Raw genomic sequence first — 21,665 nt, forward strand, 5'->3', positions numbered from 1 at the left:
CACATTATCGCACCTTATTGTTTCACACATCCCCGCCTTTGAATCGCCTTCGCATCGTCGCTTCTACTTTTTGATTATACCTTAATATTATTCCATGGGCGCTCCTGACGTTGCAGCGCAGCCTGGCGCTGGCTGGGACGAAGCGCAATGCACAGCAGCCCTCGCACAGTTGGAGCAGCTTCAGGCGCAGGTGAGAATAGTATGCCGCGTTCTCTGGATAGCTCATATTGATATGCGACAGATCAGCGACATGCGCCTAGCCATCCCCCGCATCATCGAGCCCTTCCACCGCCCTCGCAGTTCCGCGACGTATAAACTGTATGCCGACGGCGTACTCGGTTCCCAGAAGAACCTCGATTCCCTCAAGAGCCAGTGGAAGTCACCAGAAATTCAAAGCACGTTTGAACACGTCAAGCAGAGCCTCGGCGCAAATGCGGATCTGTCAGAGAGCGTCTCGATACCTTCTCATGGCTGGGCGGAAAGAGCGCGGAAGGCGAAGGAGTCGACAAAGAGTCAGGGAGGGGAGAATAAAGAGGACACTGGTGCTATTGTTACTGACGAGGATATCGAGAGGATTGTGGTGGAGTTTAGGAAGGCGCATCCGAATCTCAAAGTCGAGACACTTGATGAGGATCGCAGCATCCAGACACGCTTCGTAGCCGGTTCTCTGATGTTGAAATTCCGCGTTGGCATCGAGCGCGATACAAACGGCCGGCACAAACTCAACGCAGAGTGTTTGGGGACAACGGAGCCCTTTTTGGCTATCACAAGATGTATTGCATCACGGTCAAATCCAGATGATTTGAAGTATCTTTTGGTATGTACATGGGATTGTGTGGCATGGAAATGTTTTGGGTGGATGCTAATTATTACAGGATATGATTGCTGCGTACAAGACTGTGAAAGGAACGTCGTGTACTAAATGCAAGAAACTTCTGGATGACTCGGCGTTGACGCCTACTGCGAGACGGAGTAAACAAGTTGCCGTCGGAAACGAAAGTCCAGATACGGTCTGGGTGGCACTCCACGAGGCCTGCATTGAGTAAATCCAGATGGCACTCACGTCGATCTAGTGCGAGCTCATCTCACATAGGGGGGCGGGATGTGAAAGAATGGCTCTCCCTGGCCAAACTCGTTGTCAACATCACCACCCCATCTTCGCGGCAGATACTGCATGTCATGATGCCACTGGCCGAACACGTTTCTCATCGCCTGGGGGTAACAGTTCCATTCGCTGTTTCCGTATGGCTCTGGTTGCCAAATAGCATCTGTCCACATATCCAGGCTTGGCTCTGTGTACTGTCGAGTCCGGAAGTCGTAGCACTTGTCTTTATCTCGTCCACCGAGCATACTGTCTTGGGTCCACGGAGCGAATTTCGAGCTGTTGAAGCCGAAAGGATGACGTCCGAATCCGGGCTGATGGCCATATCCCGCCCATTGATTTTTGTGTGGACGATTGGACACGCAATCCGTCTTGCGAGCCCCAAACGCAACGTACATGTCTGGGCCCTCGTTTTTGAATATATCCTTGAGGCGTCCACGAAATGAGCCATTCCTTCCGTCCTTTGGCCATATAAATGCCTTTGATGGTTTGACATTATGGAGCTTCCGGCCATCTTGGTACCATCCTCGCCAGTACGGTTCACGAACGTAACGAGCTGCTTGTGGTTTCGATCCGCATTTCCGCCCTGTTTGCTCGAAGTAGGGAGGTCTAGGCAGAAAATCAGGCATGTTGTGGATATCGTCGTAAAAGGACTGTTTCCTTCGAGGGAAGTATCGTACCTCTGGCGATGGACATCCACCTTTGTAGAGATAATACCGTCAGTCGTTTGCTAGCGCAGATTGCAGGAACGACATCGTTATACACAGCATGATAGAGGCTGAGCGTGTGTATAGTCGTTTGCGTGTCGCTACTACCTAGCATACAAAGTTTTATATCATTCCGTCATGCACCCGCTCCCATTTGGCTCATCTTTGGACTGTCAGGCGTGGCCTTGCGCCTGCTGTGTCAACTTTCCATCAAGCATGTAAACCCCACTCTTACCAAACTGAGGTGAAGCATCTAACGTGACTGAGATCATATTTCAATCTAATGATGCTTTGAGAAGATAAGATGGTACTAGTCCTTTCACACGACGCGGTACCTGAAAGACAGGGATCGCGAGGGTCCGAGCTCTCAAGCTTGAACAACGCGATCTCGTTTCTCCAGGTTTGTTTTCGGGACCATCAACAACACCGCCCAATACACCACCATGTCGCTTTTCGGCAATCTTGGAGGCTCGCAGCCCGCCTCTACTGGCGCATCTGGTGGAGGACTGTTTGGAACCGCAACCGGCGGATCAGGCGGTACTGGATCAAGCTTGTTTGGCAACCTGGGCGGCGGTGCTTCGAATGCGCAATCTGGTACGACACAGGCACCAAGCTCTGGAGGCTTAGGAGGCGGACTTTTCAGTGGATTGGGTGGAGCAAAGCCAGCTACGACCACGACATCCTCACTGTTCGCTGGCGCCGGATCGACTTCGCAGCCGCAAACACAAACGCAACCCAGCAGCCTTGGGCTGTTCAACAACACGGCGTCGCAATCAACAACCAACAACGCGCAACAAACGAGCGGATTCGGTCAATCGTCCCTCTTCGGCGCTACCTCGAACCAGCAGCAACCCCAACAGCAGCAACAGCAACAGCAACAGCAACAGGGCACGTCACTGGCCCAGGCAAACGCTGGTACCGGTCGCTCAGCCCATTTCGATAATCTGCTCGAGCGAGGGCGAAAGCGCAACGCGGGCGAGAATGGCACGACCAACTTCGACGAGCTGCCGTCCCTGCAGTTGGGCCTTGGAGACATCGCACGCAAGGTGCGCAACCTGGGCGCTGGCGGTCCCTCAGCCGACCAGGTCCAGGACCGCTCACAGGATCGCGCTGCGTAAGTTGAACATGACCGTGACGTGTGATCGCATGCTGACCGAGTCCAGACACTACCTACTCTCCGCTTCAGGCGTGAAGATGGGGAGCACCCTCCGCGACCTCAACCAGTTCTCCTCACAGGCCGGCCTCGCAGCTCCCGGTCAGGCACAGAACCTCTTCGATAACGACGTTGACGGCTACATTTCCAACCTGCACTCGCAATCAACCCTGGCGCTTATCCAGGAAGGACTCGAGCAATCCAAGCGCGACTTCGACACGTTCCTTGAGGACAATGTTCAGATTGAATGGGACAAGCAGAGGCAAAGGATCTACGAACACTTTGGGCTTGGCCGACAGAGCGAAGACATGGCAGCATCTCAGAGCGGCGCATTCGGCAGCACAGCTCGCGGAGCTTTTGGACGCGCGACTGGGCGCAAGGGCCGTTCCATGGGACCCAATGGTGCATCTGTCAACGGACGATCAACCTTTGGAGCCTCTGCTGCTGGACCGCCCGTTCTCGGTGCTTCCCAGAGCGTTCTTGGTGGGCGCGATTCTTCCGACAAGTCAGTCATGGGCGGACAAGCTGCTCCGCAGGATCGATACGCTCGTGACAAGCAAGAGAAGTTTATGGAAGAGGTCAAGAAGCTCAACGAGTCCAGGCTGCGGGAGAGTACATTCTCGGTACTTCATGCGTTCTCTGATGTAGAGAAGGCTGCCGGTACAGAATACTCGGAGCAGTTCACACGCGCCTACGGAACGCTCATCTCCATCACCGGCGAGAAGACCGAACTCGAGGCATCCAACCCTGGCTCGAACCAACCGAAAGAGCGAAGTTTCGCCAGAGACTACCTGGACGAACAATCAAACTCTGCTGCTAGCGTTCGCATGCGCAAGCGCATACTCGACGGGTCTCGAAAGTACCTTGAAAGCAGGTTCCTGGAGCAGGTGGAAGACGTCCTACGGAGAAACCCCGCGGAGGCGCTTGTTGGTGGTGTTCCCTCAATGCTCAACAAGATTCGAGGCTTCGTGAGAGCAAAGGCTGCATTCAAGGAGCTTGGCGCAGAAACTGAGCTATTCCAACGGATAGGCGAAGCTGGTGAAGAGTTTCCCTGGATCATCATATTCTTCCTCCTGAAGGGTGGTCTGCTTACCGAGGCTGCTGAATATGTACGAGAGAAGAGGAACTTCTTCCAGAACACCGACCGAAACTTCCAGGCGGCGATATCCCAATACGCCAGCGATCCGGACCGAAGACTGAACCCCGATACGCAACAGAAGGTCGCTCACACACATGCCCAGAGGACCCGCTTGAAGACGCCAGAGGACCCTTACCGACTGGCTTGCTACAAGATCGTTGGTCGATGTGATATGAGCAAGCGCAACCTGGAGCCGATCAGGGAGAACATGGACGACTGGGTATGGCTGCAGTTCAACCTGGCCCGCGAGGGAAACCGCGCTGAGGAGAATGCCGGCGAGATCTTTGGCTTGGAAGAACTGAGAACAGTCATCAAAGACATCGGCCAGCGCCACTTCATGAACGACGACGCTGAATCATCGGGCGGCTATGGAGTTTACTTCTATCTCGCTACGCTGGCTGGCCTGTTCGAGCCAGCTATCAACTACCTCTACACCCACAACTACGTCTCTGCGGTTCATTTCGCGGTCGCTCTAGACTACTACGGCCTCATCCGCGTGTCGGACTGGACGACTGCAGGTGGAGAGATCATGACCTTCACTACGCGGCAACAACCACAGCTCAACTTTGGACGCATCGTCGGCCACTACACAAGCGACTTCCGTGCTGCACGAGCTGATGCTGCGGCCGACTATTTGGTGCTGATCTGCATGAATGCGGATCTACCAGGTGAAGCAGGTCGACAACAGGCAGAGCTTTGCCATGAAGCTCTTCGCGAACTTGTTCTTGAGACGCGCGAGTTCTCTACCTTGTTGGGTGACGTCAAATCCAACGGCGAGACGACACCAGGTCTTATCCAGGAACGCGTGCCGTTGCTCAAGCTAGACGGCGAGATGGGCTTGTTGAACACCATCACTAGCGAAGCCGCGAGGATGGCAGACGATAACGGACGCATCAACGACGCCATTCTACTCTGCCATCTTGCCGGCGAGTACGACAGTGTCGTAACGATCCTGAACCGCGCGCTGGCTGAGGCACTCTCTGTAGAACTCGGCCAAGAGCCACTTCGTCTGGAGCCGTTGAAGCCACGTCTGACTGCTGCTGAATCGCAACAACAGCAACAGCAGCGCACTGACTTGACTTCGTCGAGCTTGAGCATGCTCGGAACAGACGATCCTGTCGAGCTCGCGCAGAAGGTTCTTGCGTTGTACGACGCGAACAGCCTATGGTGGAGGAAGGTGTCGCAGATGAACCGCGACACAGTTGGAATACTATTCCAGCTCAACAACGCGAAGAAGATCATTGAAGCCGGTGACTTCATGGCCGCACTTGGCGTAAGTTCTCCCATCTCCGTTTTTCACGATCAGTCACTAACATTCCGCAGCAAATCGAAAACCTCCGCATTCTTCCTCTATCAGCCAACGGCAATGTCAGCGACATCCGTGCCACCGCCAACAGCTTCAACTCATACCCACAAGAGATCTCACGCAACATTGGCAACGTACTTCTCTGGTGCATTGGCTGCTGCTCGAGACATCGTGAACGTCTTCTGTCCGGACAGTTCGAGGACAAGATGCGCAAGGTTCTCGCTGATCAGCTTCTGCAAAAGGCGAAGGACCTCATGGTCTTTGCCGGTCTGATCAAGTACAAGTTGCCACCGAGGGTGTTTGAGACGCTGGCAAGGGAGGGTCAGGAGGTCGGTGCTTTCTAGAGCTGAGGTGGTAATGATAGATGTTTGCAGGTTGGAGTCTTTGGATTTGGTAATGCAGTCATAGCATGCGCTTGGAAACGCTTGGGTTCGTGAGGAAAAGGTGATTGAGCATCTGCACAGCAATTGGGCACGTTTGGCTTGACATAGAGTGATACCAATAAATCATTGTAATTCGCGGCCAATCGGACCTCTTCGTGATCGTGATGCTGGGACGCCTTCGCCGGAAGAGGCCGCGTGGGGTGATGGCTAAGAAGAACATGTCACAGTAGTCGTACGGTGACCGTGGCGCAGGCAATGTCTCGCCATTTTGGCCATTGTTGGCATGCAGCTACCGCCGATTCAAGCAACGAAAATGTTGTCCGATGCCAGGAACGTGCCGGTGGCCGGTGTTGGAGTTCGCCAGACGATCCTTCGAGGCTCGGGCTGATCGGCGGAGTGGTGTGACCCCACTTGACGGACCGGGGAGCTCTTTTCCTTTGGAGCTCCCACGTCATATGCGCGCGACGCCGCGACCCATGCTCCGACTCCCATCACCTTATCGCCAGTTTGAGTAATACCTACAACTGTTGCCTATGATACATAAACACCACGTAGAGGTCATCTAATCACCAACTAATCGTATTACCTCTGCTACTCACAACCACCCAGGACTCGGCAAAGCTACCCCTCCAACCACCGTTGAGACCTGAATCTTCCCAACACGTAGGGACCCGCTTCTTCTCGGCGTCTTAACTTTTCCAACTAGACAGGTGAATCCACATTGACCTCATACTGACCCACGGCCAAATATCTCTTCGGACCTTCGCATCCAGCTGCGACTACCTCCAGCCTCCACTTACTACCTCAACTTCAATCTACACCTCTCACCCCGCCTAATACCCCAATCAACAACACCCAGACTCACAACATGGCGCCCACCGAGATCCCGCCGCCCCTCGATGGCAAGAAGAGGCGCATTGGAGTCATGACGAGCGGAGGTGACGCGCCCGGCATGAACGGAGCGGTACGCGCTGTAGTGCGTATGGCGATTCACAACAACTGCGAGGCCTTCGCTATATACGAGGGCTACGACGGTCTGGTCAAGGGCGGAGACATGATCAAGGAGATGCACTGGGAAGACGTCAGAGGTTTCCTGTCAGAAGGTGGTACCCTCATTGGCACAGCACGATGCATGGAGTTCATGCAGCGCGAAGGCCGCCGGACGGCCGCGAAGAACATGATCATCAAGGGTATCGATGCGCTAATCATCTGCGGTGGTGACGGTTCTCTCACAGGTGCTGACAAGTTCCGCGCGGAGTGGCCGGAGCTGCTGAAGGAGCTAGTCGAAGAGAAGCAGCTCACGCAGGAGCAGGTTGAGCCCTTCAAGCACCTGAACATTGTCGGTCTGGTCGGCTCCATCGACAACGACCTTTCCATGACCGACGCTACCATTGGCTGCTACACCTCGCTCGGACGTATCTGCGAAGCCATCGACTCGGTCGACACCACCGCCGTCAGCCACCAGCGTGCTTTCGTCATCGAAGTTATGGGTCGACACTGCGGTTGGCTAGCACTCAGCGCCGGTGTCGCAACAGGCGCCGACTTCGTCTTCACACCCGAGAACCCACCAAGCGAAGGCTGGCAGGAACAGATGTGCAAACAGATCAAGAAGCAGAGGCAGATGGGCAAGCGGAAGACGATTGTCGTGGTCGCCGAGGGTGCCATCGATCGCAACCTGAACAAGATCACTTCAGAACAGGTCAAGGACATTCTGGCGAAGGAGGCAAAGCTCGACACACGAGTGACCACTCTGGGACACGTCCAGCGCGGAGGTACACCCTGCGCCTACGACCGTATGCTTGCAACACTTCAGGGTGTTGAGGCTGTCAAGGCAGTTTTGGAGGCTACCCCCGACACACCCAGCCCGGTCATCTGTATGCAAGAGAACAAGATCGTCCGACGGCCACTCCTCGAGGCTGTTGCACAGACCAAGGAAGTTGCTGTAGCTATCGAGAACAAGAACTTCTCAAGGGCCATGCAGCTCCGTGACACTGAATTCGAGCAACAATACCAAGCCTACCAAATCACCACCGCACAAGATCAGCCAGACCTACTATTACCAGAGAACAAGCGTATGCGCGTCGGTATCATCCACGTCGGAGCCCCAGCTGGAGGCATGAACGCAGCGACCCGTGCTGCGGTTGCACACTGCATTGCCCGCGGCCACACACCAGTCGCGCTCCACAACGGTTTCCCTGGCATAATCCGCCACCACTCCGATGAGCCAGTTGGTGCGGTGCGAGACATCAAATGGATTGATGCCGAGACCTGGGCCTCCAAGGGTGGATCTGAGATCGGAACGAACCGTGGGCTCCCTAGTGAGGATCTCGAGACTGTTGCGTTCGTCTTCAAGAAGTTCAACATCCAGTCCCTGTTCGTTGTTGGTGGTTTCGAAGCATTCACGGCTGTTTCAGAACTGAGGAAAGCGCGAGAGTACTACAAGTCTTTCAAGATTCCTATGGTAAGTGCATCTCCTGATAACGTTGTTTCAATTCCAAGATGAGCAGCATGCTAACTCGACTTTAGGTCATTATTCCTGCCACCATCTCAAACAACGTCCCCGGAACAGAGTACTCCATCGGTTCAGATACCTGCCTGAATGCACTCATTCAATACTCCGATGCCTGCCGTCAATCGGCATCAGCATCTCGTCGCCGTGTCTTCGTCATTGAGACTCAAGGTGGAGAGTCAGGCTACATCGCAACAGTCGCCGGTCTCAGTATCGGAGCTATGGGCGTATACACTCCCGAAGAAGGCATCAGCCTCAAGATGCTCGACCGCGACATTGACCACCTCCGCGAGGTCTTCAAGAAGGACAAGGGTATCAGCAGGTCTGGTAAGGTAATCCTAGTCAACGAGAAGGCATCCAAGACCTACAACGTGCAAATCATCGCCCAAATGATCGCGGAAGCCGGCCAAGGCAAATTCGAGTCCCGTCACGGAGTACCCGGCCACTTCCAACAAGGCACCATTCCCTCGCCCATGGACCGTGTCCGTGCCGTCAGGTTCGCCATCAAGGCCATGCAACATCTCGAAAACTACGCCGGCATGGACCCCGACGAGATCGAAGACGACTCCATGTCCATCAGCGTCATCGGTATCAAGGGCAGCAAGCTCCTCTTCTCGCCCATGGAGCAAGTGGAGAAGAGGGAGACGGAGTGGCACCGTCGCCGCCCCAAGCATGAGTTCTGGATGGCGCTCAAGGAGACGGTTGATACGTTGAGTGGCAGGCCTCAGGCGCCTGTTAACCCGGATGATATCGCTACCTTGGCTGGACGGCCGAGAGCTACGAGCAAGGCTTATGGGTATTAAGGTGTGGGGGCGCGGGTTTTAGGGATTGTGACGACAGAGTTATGATTATGAAGTATTTGTAGATAGATGGATATGGCTTTCCTATGATAATGACTTTGGAATGACAAACGATTAACACTCATCACCAGTACCATGGAACGGTTCGCTTAAACAATGGTTTGCCGGGGTTCGTAGGGATGGTCGAATCCATACCTAGGTACTCAACCATGGTAGCCAAGTATGACTCTACTGTGAAGACAGTACTAGGGAACATCTTTTTCCTCCAAGGCTTCTGCATTCACGATCCAAAACCACGGACATTTACCAAATCGCGGCTGAGCTGAACTTCCACTCGCACGCTTGAATCGGAATTGACGCCGAACAATTTCAGCACACCACCCACTAACTACTCTAGCTGCGGTAAGCTCCCAACTGCAGCAGGAGGAGCCACGATGAGCGAATTCCAGTACGGGCTCAAGGAAAAGTTCCTCACCAAGGAGGAACTCTACGAATTTCGATTCCTCACAACTGTACTGGCCTGGACGAATCCTCTGAAGAAGAAGGCCACGGTCAGTACGAATACTACCGATTCCGGGCATTCAAACAACAAGCTATACCCGTTCGCAGAGAAGCTTACCAACTTGTTGGTCCGTGATGTGGAAGTTGTCGCCGTGACAGCATCAGACGCAGGAGAGATTCTGTTCCAAACAGTGTGCGATGACAGCGGCGTATTGCTCACAGAAGATGATACTGCCTCTGAAGCGGAAGAAGAGAGCGAGCCAGATCCTGCAGCGGCTGTTGGGTATGTGCAGAGCCTCTGCAATGAACAGCGAAGCAAAACGTTGGACGAGCAAGAGCATCACCCTGCCCTACAAGTCCATATTCCATTGACTACAGCCGATGATATGGGAGACTCAATCGGCTGTTGGTTCCTTTCCAAGACAAAGAGACATCTGGAAGGAGTGACGCATCCCCGGACAACTGTCAGTTTCTCTCAGCATGCAGCCAATCTCGTGCACTTGATCAAGGCGACCTACGAACAAACATCAAAGGGTACAACTGCATTGGCCAAAGACCAGTTACGTAACTACGTGCTCTTAACCTCGACCGCCAAGATAGCTTCGCGCATCCAGAAAGGCAGCAAAGACCGCAACTTTTACGACTATCTAAGCAAGCCTGGCGGTGACCTTGATGACTTTATGCTGCAGGAAGGTTACCACTTCAGGTCAGTGCTTTTGAGTGCCGCCCGCGATGTTCTCTACTCAAACTTTACCGAAATCCAGCGGAAAGTGATCGTTGCAACGATCAAGTTTCTGGAACGTCGGTCATCAGCCAATGCAGATAAACTGCCCTGCCGTACTCAAGAGGCACTGGAAAATACCCGAAAAATCATCAAACCACTCACCCAATTCAAGGACCTCCTGAACACCGGCGAATCGACTGTCTACAACCAACATACTGCTAGTCTTTTGCAGGACATTCTTAGTGCTGTGCTCGACAACCTAGTTGCCTGCTTCGAGTGGCTCGCAGCTGCATTGCGAAATGCACAATTGTTCAAGATCAGCAATTACGACGCACTTCCAGGAAGTCCCGCAAGCGACGAAATTGCACTCGCAGGTCACTATTTCGATCTTTCGAAACAAGCAGGTTTCTGGCTTGATGTTTTGACACAGTTCAAGAAGGCGCTCCGGAAGTACTTGTATACAAACCTAGGGCTTTTGAGAAAGGTTCATATGATAAAGAGTGCAATGAAGACCGGCGACATTGCTCAAGATACCGAAGGCCTCCCTGGATTCTCGACCCCACTTGAAAAGCAACAAACGATCGACCCCGAGTTCGAGCAGCTCGACTCTCTTGCCGAGAGACAGCAGTGGGAGCACGCAGCAATGGCATGGCTGGATCTGATATGTTTACACTGGACAGCGATCGTGGATCTCCGGAGTGAAGGCAGCCAGGCACCCCGCAACAAAGTTCTCAGAACCTACTGGCAGCAAGCGAAGTTCCAACACTTTGAAACTCGTCAAGAGCACCAGGACGGGAGATTGATCATAAAGGGTTATCTGGAGAACTTCACATTGCCATCTGGAGAGAAGCTCACAACGGACGAATGCCAAAAGATCAGAACATGGCTGCTAAGAAATAGCAATGGCTACTCCGCAAAGTTTGAAAACGAAGAAGCAGAAGCTACAAACTTCACCGGTACCTACCACTGCGAAACAGTCCTACTGAGTCTTGCCTTACTAGCCAAGAAGCGGGCTGATATCCTAGACGTCGATATCAATTCCGCGTCTGCACCACTAAGCAAGGCTCACCTGCAGCTCCCTAGTGAAGCAACTACGGATGCACTAAAGGGTAAGATGAGCGCCCTACCAGTATCGCAGAAGTGCTGTCCTGCTTGTCATGCGCTAGTCGAATACTTCATTGAGAATGTAAATCCAGCTCTGGTATACCCGGGTAAGCATGAGGTATGGTCAGCGGCAGCACTCCCACCGTGGATTCCAAGGGAAGCGGGTCAGGTGGTTCTGCGAGCCGCCCGGAAGGCACTGCGATGTCGGTTTGACAGCATACTGCGAGGCTGAGCTTGAGTCTTGTATAATGCGCAATGGGCGTGTTGTGTCGTAGAGGTAGTATCGATTAGCAAGAATTAATATGATTGTAATCGCTTGGGTCTTGTTTGCTAGAGTGTTGGTTGTGGTGTCGCAATAGTGTAGTTGTCGCGGTACTGTAAGCTATCGCAGTACTGTAGTTGTCGCAGTAGTGTAGCTGTCGCGGTATTGTAAGCTGTCGCACTCTTGCAGCTGTCGGAGTAATGTAGTTGTCCTGCGGATGTTACGACCATGAATTTCTGACACGGCAGACGGGCAGTGTCTGGCAAGAAGCTGACTAATATGACGTACCCCTCCAACGCGACCATAACCTTTCCGATCCGTCCCGACATATGAACTTAACCCACCCAAACAACAGTCAAGATGAGTGAATTCAAAGAAATGGTCGTTATTCTTACCGGAGCTTCTCGAGGTATGTATCTTTTCACTAAATTCTCCATCACCTCGCTTTCTGTTCTAGTCAAAATATGCATTACACTTCCGTGGTCTGCAAACCTCCCAGACGTGTAAAAAAAGCTACACGTGCAAGCGTAGACAACACCAACGCAGACTCTCATACCGCCAATTCCCTTACTAAGATACTCTCGTAGGCATCGGCCAAGCCATTGCGCACCACCTCCTCTCGCGAAATCACAAAGTCGTCCTCGTGTCGCGGACTGAATCGGCTCTGTCTGCCCTTCAATCCCAATATGGAAACGAAAAAGTAGCTGTACTCGCAGGAGATATGGCCGATGCGTCTCTGCCGCAAAAAGCGGTTGATCTAGCGAATGAGCGGTGGGGACGCATTGATTCGCTGATTGTGAATCACGGGACGCTGGATCCGGTGAAGAAGGTCGCCGATAGCAGTGCCGAGGAGTGGAGGAAGGGGTTTGATGTTAATGTTTTTAGTGCGGTTGGCATGGTAAGTCGGAGTCTCGTTCTGTTTTGTTCATCTCTCCTTCTATCGACGATACTTACTCAGACCTTCAACATCAACATTACTTATCCTGGCCTTATGCAACGAACTAACTCCCTGCTCTATCTAGGTACAAGCCGCCCTGCCCTCCCTTCGCAAGACTTCGGGCACCATCCTCCTAACTTCCTCCGGTGCCGCAACATCCGCCTACCAAGGCTGGGGCTGCTACGGCGCGGGAAAAGCCGTCTTGAACCATCTCGCTCTCACGCTCTCCGTAGAAGAGCCTTCCATTACTACCATTTCGATCCGCCCTGGTGTCGTAGACACGGAGATGCAGCGTGAGATCCGTGAAGTGCACCACGAGCGTATGAGCGAGAAAGACAGGACCAAGTTCAGTGGTTTGAAGAAAGATGGAGGACTGCTGAAGCCAGAGCAGCCGGGATATGTCATGGCTAGGTTGGCTGCGGCGAAGGGGGAGGATGTAAAGGGGTTTAATGGACAGTTTTTGAGCTGGAATGATGAGAGTTTGGGAGCTTTTCAGCAGGATTAGTTGGGGGCTTGTCATCCGGCACATGGCCGTCGCGTCTGACGCGTTTCAATTATCGTCAACTAAACTCATCCGATCCGACTCATCTGAATCCAACTCATGTGGATACGCCATATCCTCTTCATCCTCCTCCTCCTCATTGCGGTACTTCCTTCTAGAATTTGGAATCTCGCTCTGCCCGTCCAGAAACTCAATGACCTTTTCCTCCCAATCTAGGTACGGAGTCCATACCCTAATGATCTCATCAAGCGAGTATACGCACCTAATCGTTTCTGAATACCAATTTGACCTTGTGTAACCCCAAGATACACTGACTTGCGCTCCTTCCGCTTGGAAGGCATGGCAAAAAGGGACTAGAATGCCAAATAGTAAGTCCCATTGTTTGAGGCGGATCTCTGTTTGTATGATCATGACACGCAGCTTGAAGTCTTTCTTCCGGAGGATGCCCTTGGTGAGTTGGGTGAACGCTTCGCTTAACATAGCTTCGTTGATTTTTGCCGGTGTATCCCATTGAAACTGTTCCTGCGTAAGATGTAAATCCATCGCTCGTAGATGCTCTGTTGGCAGTACACCAAGATTAAACACATCATCGTGAAGCAGTGAACGTAAGCGTTCGGGGTTCTTGACCAAGAAAGCATCTTTTCGATAGGCCGAAACGCGGTAGTACGCCTCCAATGCTTCTCGGGCCGTGTCTGGATCGACGCATAAAGGATTGATGACTATGGGCTTCGTGCTGTGGCCGCCACGGGGGTGTAGATGAGGTTTCAGCCAGAGGTATGTACTACTTCCTGCAGCTGGAGACATGTACCCCGACGTTAGTCCGAGGTAATCCTCGTCCCAGATGTAGTCGTATATTAAATCACGCAGTTCCCGTGGTAGCCGGGCTTGCATTAGAGTGGCAAGGTAGAGGCATGCTATCTGCGCATAGCTCTGAGCGACTTGATCAAATGCACTGCACCCAATTAATTAGTATATTAATAAGCATTAGCGGCCTTAAGCCCTAGTTTATGTTATACTTTATAGAGATAAAATTTTATTCTATCTAATTAATTACTAATAATACTACTAACTTAATTATTTTAATAAGTTAACTAGCCTACTAACACTAAATCTATAATATATAGCTTATTTATTTCTATAATAGTAATAATAATAGTAAAGCTATAATTACTATTTTTAATAGCTATTTATAATACTATACTAAATTTATATAACTATTTTTTTAACTTTTATAGTAGTATTAAACTATATAATAATTATATTTAGTTTTTTTATTTATTACTATATATAAGTAATTATTAGGTTCTAGCTCTAAAAAGTCTAGGCTAACTTAGTATTAGCTATAAATACCTTAGAATTGCTATTATAGCTTAGTAGTAATTTATCTCTAGTCTTTTTAAAATAATATACTTAATTATAGTCTAATATTATATATTTAGTATTTAACTAACTCTATTATTTAATATTTAAATTACTTTACTTTATAATACTTTTATATACGCTGTTTAGATATAATAAGCTCTAAAGTAGATTTTTCTAGCGTAATATAATATAGTAGTAAGTAAGCTATACTATTTTTACGCGTAATAGATAATAACTAAAAGAAATTAGCTTCTATATTTTTAAAAGTAGTAATACTACTTACTAAGAAACTTATAAATTTATTAGAAGCCTTTTTAGATATTACTAACTTAGCTTTAATTATTAGAGATAGTAACACGCTATTAGAGCTTATTTTAGAGCTAACTAGACTTTTATAAGCTACTACTACTAAAAATAAAGATAAATAGGCTATTTTAACTTATAAACTTAAGAAGTTATATAAGTAGAAATAATTAGAGCGTACTTATTAAGATATAGTCTATCTTAGAGAATTAAAGTATAAAATACTTATAAGTAACTACTTAGCTTTTAAAGAAAATATTATCTACTATATCTTAGCTTTAAGAGGTAAGCTCTAGTTAAACTTAGAAGCTTTATACTCTAAGAACTTAAAGATATTTACTATATATAACTACTTATAGTATAACTACTAAGTATATAATTATAAGACTATTTTTAAAAAAGTACTCTCTACTTTCTTTATAAGTACCTAGAAGATAGACTTTACTATAAAATTTTTAGACAAAACTACTTACTTTATTTAGAACGTTTACTTCTAGAACTATATAAGACTTAAGGCGTTTTAAATATTTACTTAAAAGAAACTTAAAATAGTTATACTTAATACGCTTAGTTCTAAGTTATTATAATACTTTATAGCTTATAATAAGCTTAAATAGGCTAAATAGAGGCTAAATTAGAATTCTAACTTTTTTTTAGTCTACTTTAACACGCTTTAGAGTAAACTAAGTAACTACGCTAAAAAGTAGTACTATATAAACTTTATAAGCGCTCTTTTTTTTAATATTTAGAAAGAACTCTTACTTTAAAACTTAGAAGACTATAATATAGTTTTTAAGCTTAATATCTTAGCTTACTACTATTAAAGTAAGATAAAGCGTACTACTACGCTTTTTAAGTATTTAGCTTATAAAAATAAATTTTATAGCTATTAGGTCTAGAACTCTTTTTTAGAGTCTTTTTAGATCTAGAAAAAAACTAAGAAGGCTAGTTTAGTAAAATCTAACTTATAACTAGCTAAATTAGACTAAAATAGTTTAAAAAACTCTAATATAACTTATTAGAAGTATAATAAAACTAGATACTTTTAAAAAGACTATCTAAAGTCTAAAAAAGACTTTAAAAGCTTATCTAGTTAGAGATTAGAAAAAAGTAGTAAGTAAAAAAGCTAAAGTTCTTTTTAGCTACCTATATTACTCTAGACTTAGTATTCTAGAACTTAGAACTTTTTTATAATATACTTTACTCTAAGCTAGTAAAGCTACTAATAGTAAAGATATTACTTAGCTAATTAGAGCCTATTAAGGCTCTAGTAGATAGAGGTTCTTAGTTAAACTTTATTTTAGCGTTACTTACTATAAAGTAAAACTTACTAGTTTACTTTCTATCTAAGCTATTAGTAAATAAAGTAAATAGTAAAGAATTAAAAATTTATAGCACTACTATAGTAACTATAAAAGTAGTAAATTTTTATAAAAAATAAGAGATCTAGAATATTCTATATATTATTATAGAGGTCTATAAGTATTAGATATACTTAGGTCTATTTTAGATAAACGCGTATTACTTAAAGATTAGCTACTCTATATAGAGGCTACTCTTTTAAAGTACTAAGTCTAAGAATAGAACTATTTATAGAAAGATTATACTAGAAAAAACTAAGAAGTTTAAGAAGACTATATATAATTTTATAGTAGATATATATAGCTATCTTATTATTTTAATACTCTAGTCTAGTCTAGAAAAAGCTAAAGAGAGTAGTTTACTTCTATAATATACTAAGTTTATATACCTTAGATTAGAAGATAACTTAAAGGTTTTTACTAACTATAGTTTATAAAACTTAGCTATTAATTTACTACTTAGAACTACAGCGCTTTATTAGCTATTATATAATTTCTCTAAGATAGAGTTAGAGCTCTTATATAAGTATTTAGATAAGTACTTAGCGTAAGAGTAAATTAGGTATAGTAAGTCTTTAGTAGAGACGCTTATACTCTTTACTAAGAAGAAAAATAGTAGTATATATCTATATATTAACTATAGAGGCCTTAATAAGGTTACTATTAAGAATTAGTATCTTTTACTACTTATTATAAAGTTTCTAGAAAGATTAGTGTTAAAGTTAGAGAGTAGTTGTAATTACTTAATTGCAGACACGTAATCGCTTAGCTCTTAGGTATATAACTAGAGATTTTATTCTAACTTTCTTTTGTAGTAGATTAATTATAATATACTTAATTATCTCTAATTGTTAATTGTCTCTAGCTCTAATAGTTATAAGTCTAGCTGCTTAATTATAGAACTAATTCCTACTACGTATTAAAGCTTGCTAGAAGATAAGATTAGTTAATCTTGTTTCTACTCTACTCTCTCTAAACGTTCTGCGATTAGAACTTCTTCTACGTAATTACTTATTTACTACCTACCTCTCTACATCTCTATATTAATTCTACGCTCTAACTCTATAGATATAAGTAATTATAATACAGCTATTATAGCTATAGGTGTGCTTCTTAAGAAGTAATCTAACTAGAATACCTAGTTCGCGCTTCTTAAATAACACTACAATAAGAAGAGTATCTAGAAAGAGATTAATTCTAATCTTCTAGATATTAAATATATAGATACTTAGAAACCTAAGTTCTCTAATCTTCTAGTTCTAGAGCTTATAGCTCTAGCTTCTCTCTCTACAGAGCTAACTAAGAATTAAAAGAATAAGTACAACAAAGCTACCTATAAATATAATACTCTCTTGCAAGATTATAATTACAAGACTAAGAATAGTACTACGCTTATAGCTCGCTAGAACTATAAGTCTAAGTAGTAGTTAAGAAAGAGTAAGAAGATTAACAATGTTAAGACCTAGATTATACGCACTATTGCGCTAGATTACCTATTGCTTATAACTATAAGTAATAATAGAAGAATAGTCTAGTCTCTTGTAAAGACTCTTAAGACTATACTTACTTCTACTAATTAGACTACGTAATACATAGTTTGCGCAAAGTATTGCGCTTATCTTAAGAAGACCTAGAGAGAAACTGCTAAGAAGTAGTTTAATAACTAGTTAATGCTCTACTAGAAGGTAAAGATCTTTAAGCTCTTAGAGGTTAAAGAACCTCTTGTAATTACTAACTTCTTTACTATAGTTAAGAAGTTTAACTCTAAGTAGGCCTACTAGTAGTAATATAATTAATTATTTACTATAGCTCTTAGAAAGAACACGTTAAGCCTTAATAATCTTAGCAAGGTGTTTAGTGTTGTTCTCTAGAAGATGTTAATTACTACTAGAAAGAGAAAAGCTAACATAATCTTTAACGCTATTATAGGTTAACCTTCTACTTCTACTAAGTTAGGTAAGAAGTAGTTAAGCTTACTGCCTAAGCCTTACCTCTGCAAACCTAACGCAAAGCATAAGTAGAAGTCTATCTTGTATTTCTAATTATAGACTATAATTACTAGATCTAGGCTACTAGGTGTTCTACTAATAGAACTCTTAGCTTAAGATAAGTAAAAGATCTAGAAGCGCTACTATAAAGAGAAGTAAAGCAGCCTGTGTAAGAAGGTTAAGTAATCTAGCTAGAAGATAAGCGCTCTAGCTTCTAAGTATCTAGGTAATATAGTCTTAATAATTATTTACCTAAAGAAGCTAATTGCTAAGTTTAGGCCTTCTATCTTTAGTACAGGCTTTAAGCCTTACGCGCTCTTAGCTAGTACAATTCTTAATAGTAGAGCTGTAGTCTACTTAGTTAATAATAAAGCTTTAATTAAGCCTAATTTCTTTGTTAAAACTAATAGAGAAATAGTTAAGGTAGGTAGCTAGATTCTTCTAGTAATTAGTATTAGTAATTGCGTACTTTATCTTATTCTTAGCACCTCTAAAGAACCTAGAAAGGCTAATCTTATACTTACTAGCGTTAAGATTGTCTCTAGTTTCTATACTAATATTGTCTTAGAGAAGCTTCTTAGAAATAGTAGTATGTAGTATATAGGCTATAATTGTATAATTAGAATAGGCACGCTAGAGGCGTTTGTTATTCTTATAACTCTTAAGTGTAGATTTAACCTCTTGTTTATTAAATATAACTCTTCTATCTATTCTCTTAATTCTATTATTGTAAATGCTGTTACCTGCTTATAAATTCTATAATTACGCACTAGTAACACTAATCTTTAGCACTAAAGATCTAGCTACTTAGGTAAGCGAGCTCTTAAGGCTCTTATTAAAGCTGCCTAGAATATAGAGATTATAGGTATATAGCGTAGCGAATGTAATAATTATACTACTACCTATGCGTTTTAAAGAATCTCTTGTTAGCCTTGTAAGCTATTACTACGTTCCTTCTTTAGAGTATTATAGAACTTATTTAACTTCTCTATAAGCTATGCGCTTAATAAATAAGCTCTAATTATTAAGAAGAATTATTTAGGCAAGCTGTATAATTACAACTTAAAGAATAAGACGCTAGACTCTATAATAGAAGTTATTATAAGCTTTATAGCTATAGTTAAGTACTGCTATTAGTAGAAGATTATAGAAATCTATTAGAATAATAATACTGCAATATTACCTTAGAGAGAGCACTTAAGATATAAGAAATAGGCTAAAGAGAAGAGAATTGTAATTATAACGCCTCTGCTATATACCTATAAGCCTAATAGCTTAGCGGAGAGAGCTAGCTAAGAGCTTATTACTAAGTTAATTAAGATGCGTATAAGCGCTAATCTTCTAGCTAGGCTCTAGCTAGTAATTATAAACGCAGCAGCCTAACTCTATAGAATAAGTCTATTATAGCTTTATAGCTATTAATCTCTAGATTAGGTATTGTATAAATAGTTTAGAAAGTATTTCTAATATTATTAGCTACCTAAGATTAGGTACTAGGCTACTAATCTTTGCCTAGATTAGAGTAGAATCTATACTTATAGCTATTAAGCGTATCTACTTAATAGTAATTGCGCAGCTAGAAAGCACTATTAAGACTTTAAAGTTAAGCCTTGTAGCTATATAGAATATCTTGTTAGCTATTAAGCTTCTAATATATATTATATATAGGTACTAGCAATTAATTAGGTAATTATAACTCGCAACGTTACTTTTAATAAGTAGAAGTTCTATTAAGGTAAGCGTAAAGAGAAGCTAACTAGAGATTAAGTACTTAAGTAGGTTAAAATGCTTAATAATAGCGAGCTTAATAATTCTATAGAGAAGTTTAATATTCTTTCTGTTAATTAAATAGTAAGTATAGTAGAGCTATTAACTACTAAGTAAGATCTTAGAGGTAACGTAGACTATAATTAAAGTAATAAGGTTAGCCTGTCTATTAAATATAATTAAGGCTCTATTAATTTAACAGAGATAGAGTATAAGGCTAGTGTTTTATTAGAAATTTCTAATAATTAGTAGCTTTCTACTAGGCTTACTACTCTAGAACCTACGCCTAAGCGTAAGATTTTAGAGATAGGCAATTAAAGTAATTGTAGAGTTTCTAATAGTTAAAGAGTAGTATATACGCCTAAGAAAGCTAACTTGTTAGAGCCTAGAGGTAGAGAGCCTTCTATACATAGATTAGAAGATCTAACTCTATTTATTAAGCCTATTATAATAGACTCTAGTTCTACAGAAATAGATAAGAGACTAGCTTAACTAGAGTAAGCGCTAAAGAGACTAAGAGGTAGGCTGCCTAAATTAGTAGCCTTCTCTTAATAATTAACGTAGCTATAGAATTAGCTAATAGCTAAATTCTCTAGAACGCGCTGTAGTAGAAGAGTTGTAGATAAAGAGCCTAAGTGCTCTCTTTCTACGAATGTCTATTAACTATTAAGACGCCTAAAAGGCAAGAGTAAACAGCCTACTTAGTCTAGCGATTAACTAGAGAGTAACAGCGTAGGTAGCGTAAATGTAGTAATTGTAGGCTTAGTTAATAAGCAAGCCTAGATTAACTTTTATAAGACCTACTTCTCTAGTCTTTAAGAAGACTAGAATAATTAAGCTAGCTATAAGACTATAAACTCTATTATTATAGCTACTGCGCTTAGTAAGCATAAGCTAAAGACTACTTACTAATACTGCAATAATCTCTAAGAGCTGCCTAGATTATAGAAATAACTAATCTAGTATCTAATACGTACGCTCTTTAAAGATACCTCTAAGAGAGAGATTAATTAGCTAAGTAAGAAGAGAACCTAGATAGAAATCTATAGGTTAAAAGCTTAAGATTAGCTACTTCTATTAAAATAGGTGTAGACTTATAAGTATAATTAGAATAGCTATCTTCTTAAATGCAAAGCTTAAATTATAGTTTATAGTAATCTCTAGAAGAAGAACTTAATTAATATAACTTATATAGTAATACTTACTATAAAGTTCTTCTACGCTGTAATAGCGATTGCTGCCTAGAGTAATCTAGAGATTAAATAGTTTAATGTTATAGAAGTATTCTTTAACGCAAAGATTATAGTAGAGAACCTAGTAATCTATAAGATACTAGATAGCTTTAGAAAGCTAGAATTATGTGTATAGCTTAACTACGCACTCTATAGATTGCAAGACTCTCTACTATTATAGTATAAGAAGTTCTTAGAAACACTAAGAGCTATTAGTATAATAGCCTCTTAAGAAGAGCTCTATCTCTTCTTTAATTAAGAACGTAAGATTCTTATTCTCTTCTACGTTAACAATATTCTATTACTCTATTATAAGAATATAGAGCAACAAGTAATAGCTATATAGGCCTAGATCTCTAGCAAGTATAAGATCTAAGACTAGAGAGATATAGAGTAGTTTCTAGGTATCTATATAATTAGAGACTAACATCTAAAGATAATTACACTTATTTATAATACGTATATAGACAAGATGCTTAAGAAGTTTAAGCTTAGAGATAGATCTTTCTCTCTAACGCCTCTAC

At 43.9% G+C, this 21,665-nt stretch overlaps 5 protein-coding genes across 5 annotated transcripts; all 5 read left to right on the forward strand.

Moving 5' to 3' along the window:
* Window positions 1–94: 94 nt before the first annotated feature.
* J4E88_008723 (uncharacterized protein) lies at window positions 95–1,046 on the forward strand (the record flags this gene model as incomplete). The annotated part of the gene is made up of 2 exons (XM_049402332.1): window positions 95–817; window positions 876–1,046. The coding sequence occupies 2 exons, from the start codon at window positions 95–97 to the stop codon at window positions 1,044–1,046; spliced, it is 894 nt and encodes a 297-aa protein (XP_049252003.1).
* Window positions 1,047–2,252: 1,206 nt separating this feature from the next.
* On the forward strand, window positions 2,253–5,750 carry J4E88_008724 (uncharacterized protein; the record flags this gene model as incomplete). Its single annotated transcript, XM_049402333.1, has 3 exons — window positions 2,253–2,923; window positions 2,973–5,373; window positions 5,424–5,750. 3 exons carry the CDS (start codon window positions 2,253–2,255, stop codon window positions 5,748–5,750), a joined length of 3,399 nt encoding a protein of 1,132 aa, XP_049252004.1.
* Window positions 5,751–6,657: 907 nt separating this feature from the next.
* On the forward strand, window positions 6,658–9,101 carry J4E88_008725 (uncharacterized protein; the record flags this gene model as incomplete). The annotated part of the gene is made up of 2 exons (XM_049402334.1): window positions 6,658–8,250; window positions 8,316–9,101. The coding sequence occupies 2 exons, from the start codon at window positions 6,658–6,660 to the stop codon at window positions 9,099–9,101; spliced, it is 2,379 nt and encodes a 792-aa protein (XP_049252005.1).
* Window positions 9,102–9,233: 132 nt separating this feature from the next.
* On the forward strand, window positions 9,234–11,659 carry J4E88_008726 (uncharacterized protein; the record flags this gene model as incomplete). Its single annotated transcript, XM_049402335.1, has 2 exons — window positions 9,234–9,241; window positions 9,496–11,659. The coding sequence occupies 2 exons, from the start codon at window positions 9,234–9,236 to the stop codon at window positions 11,657–11,659; spliced, it is 2,172 nt and encodes a 723-aa protein (XP_049252006.1).
* Window positions 11,660–12,049: 390 nt separating this feature from the next.
* Window positions 12,050–13,131, forward strand: J4E88_008727 (uncharacterized protein; the record flags this gene model as incomplete). Its single annotated transcript, XM_049402336.1, has 3 exons — window positions 12,050–12,053; window positions 12,277–12,587; window positions 12,712–13,131. 3 exons carry the CDS (start codon window positions 12,050–12,052, stop codon window positions 13,129–13,131), a joined length of 735 nt encoding a protein of 244 aa, XP_049252007.1.
* Window positions 13,132–21,665: the final 8,534 nt, after the last annotated feature.

This window comes from Alternaria novae-zelandiae, assembly GCF_023758075.1.
Source record: "Alternaria novae-zelandiae strain BMP 2774 chromosome Unknown scaffold_20, whole genome shotgun sequence".
In the NCBI taxonomy this organism is placed as follows: Eukaryota; Fungi; Ascomycota; class Dothideomycetes; order Pleosporales; family Pleosporaceae; genus Alternaria; species Alternaria novae-zelandiae.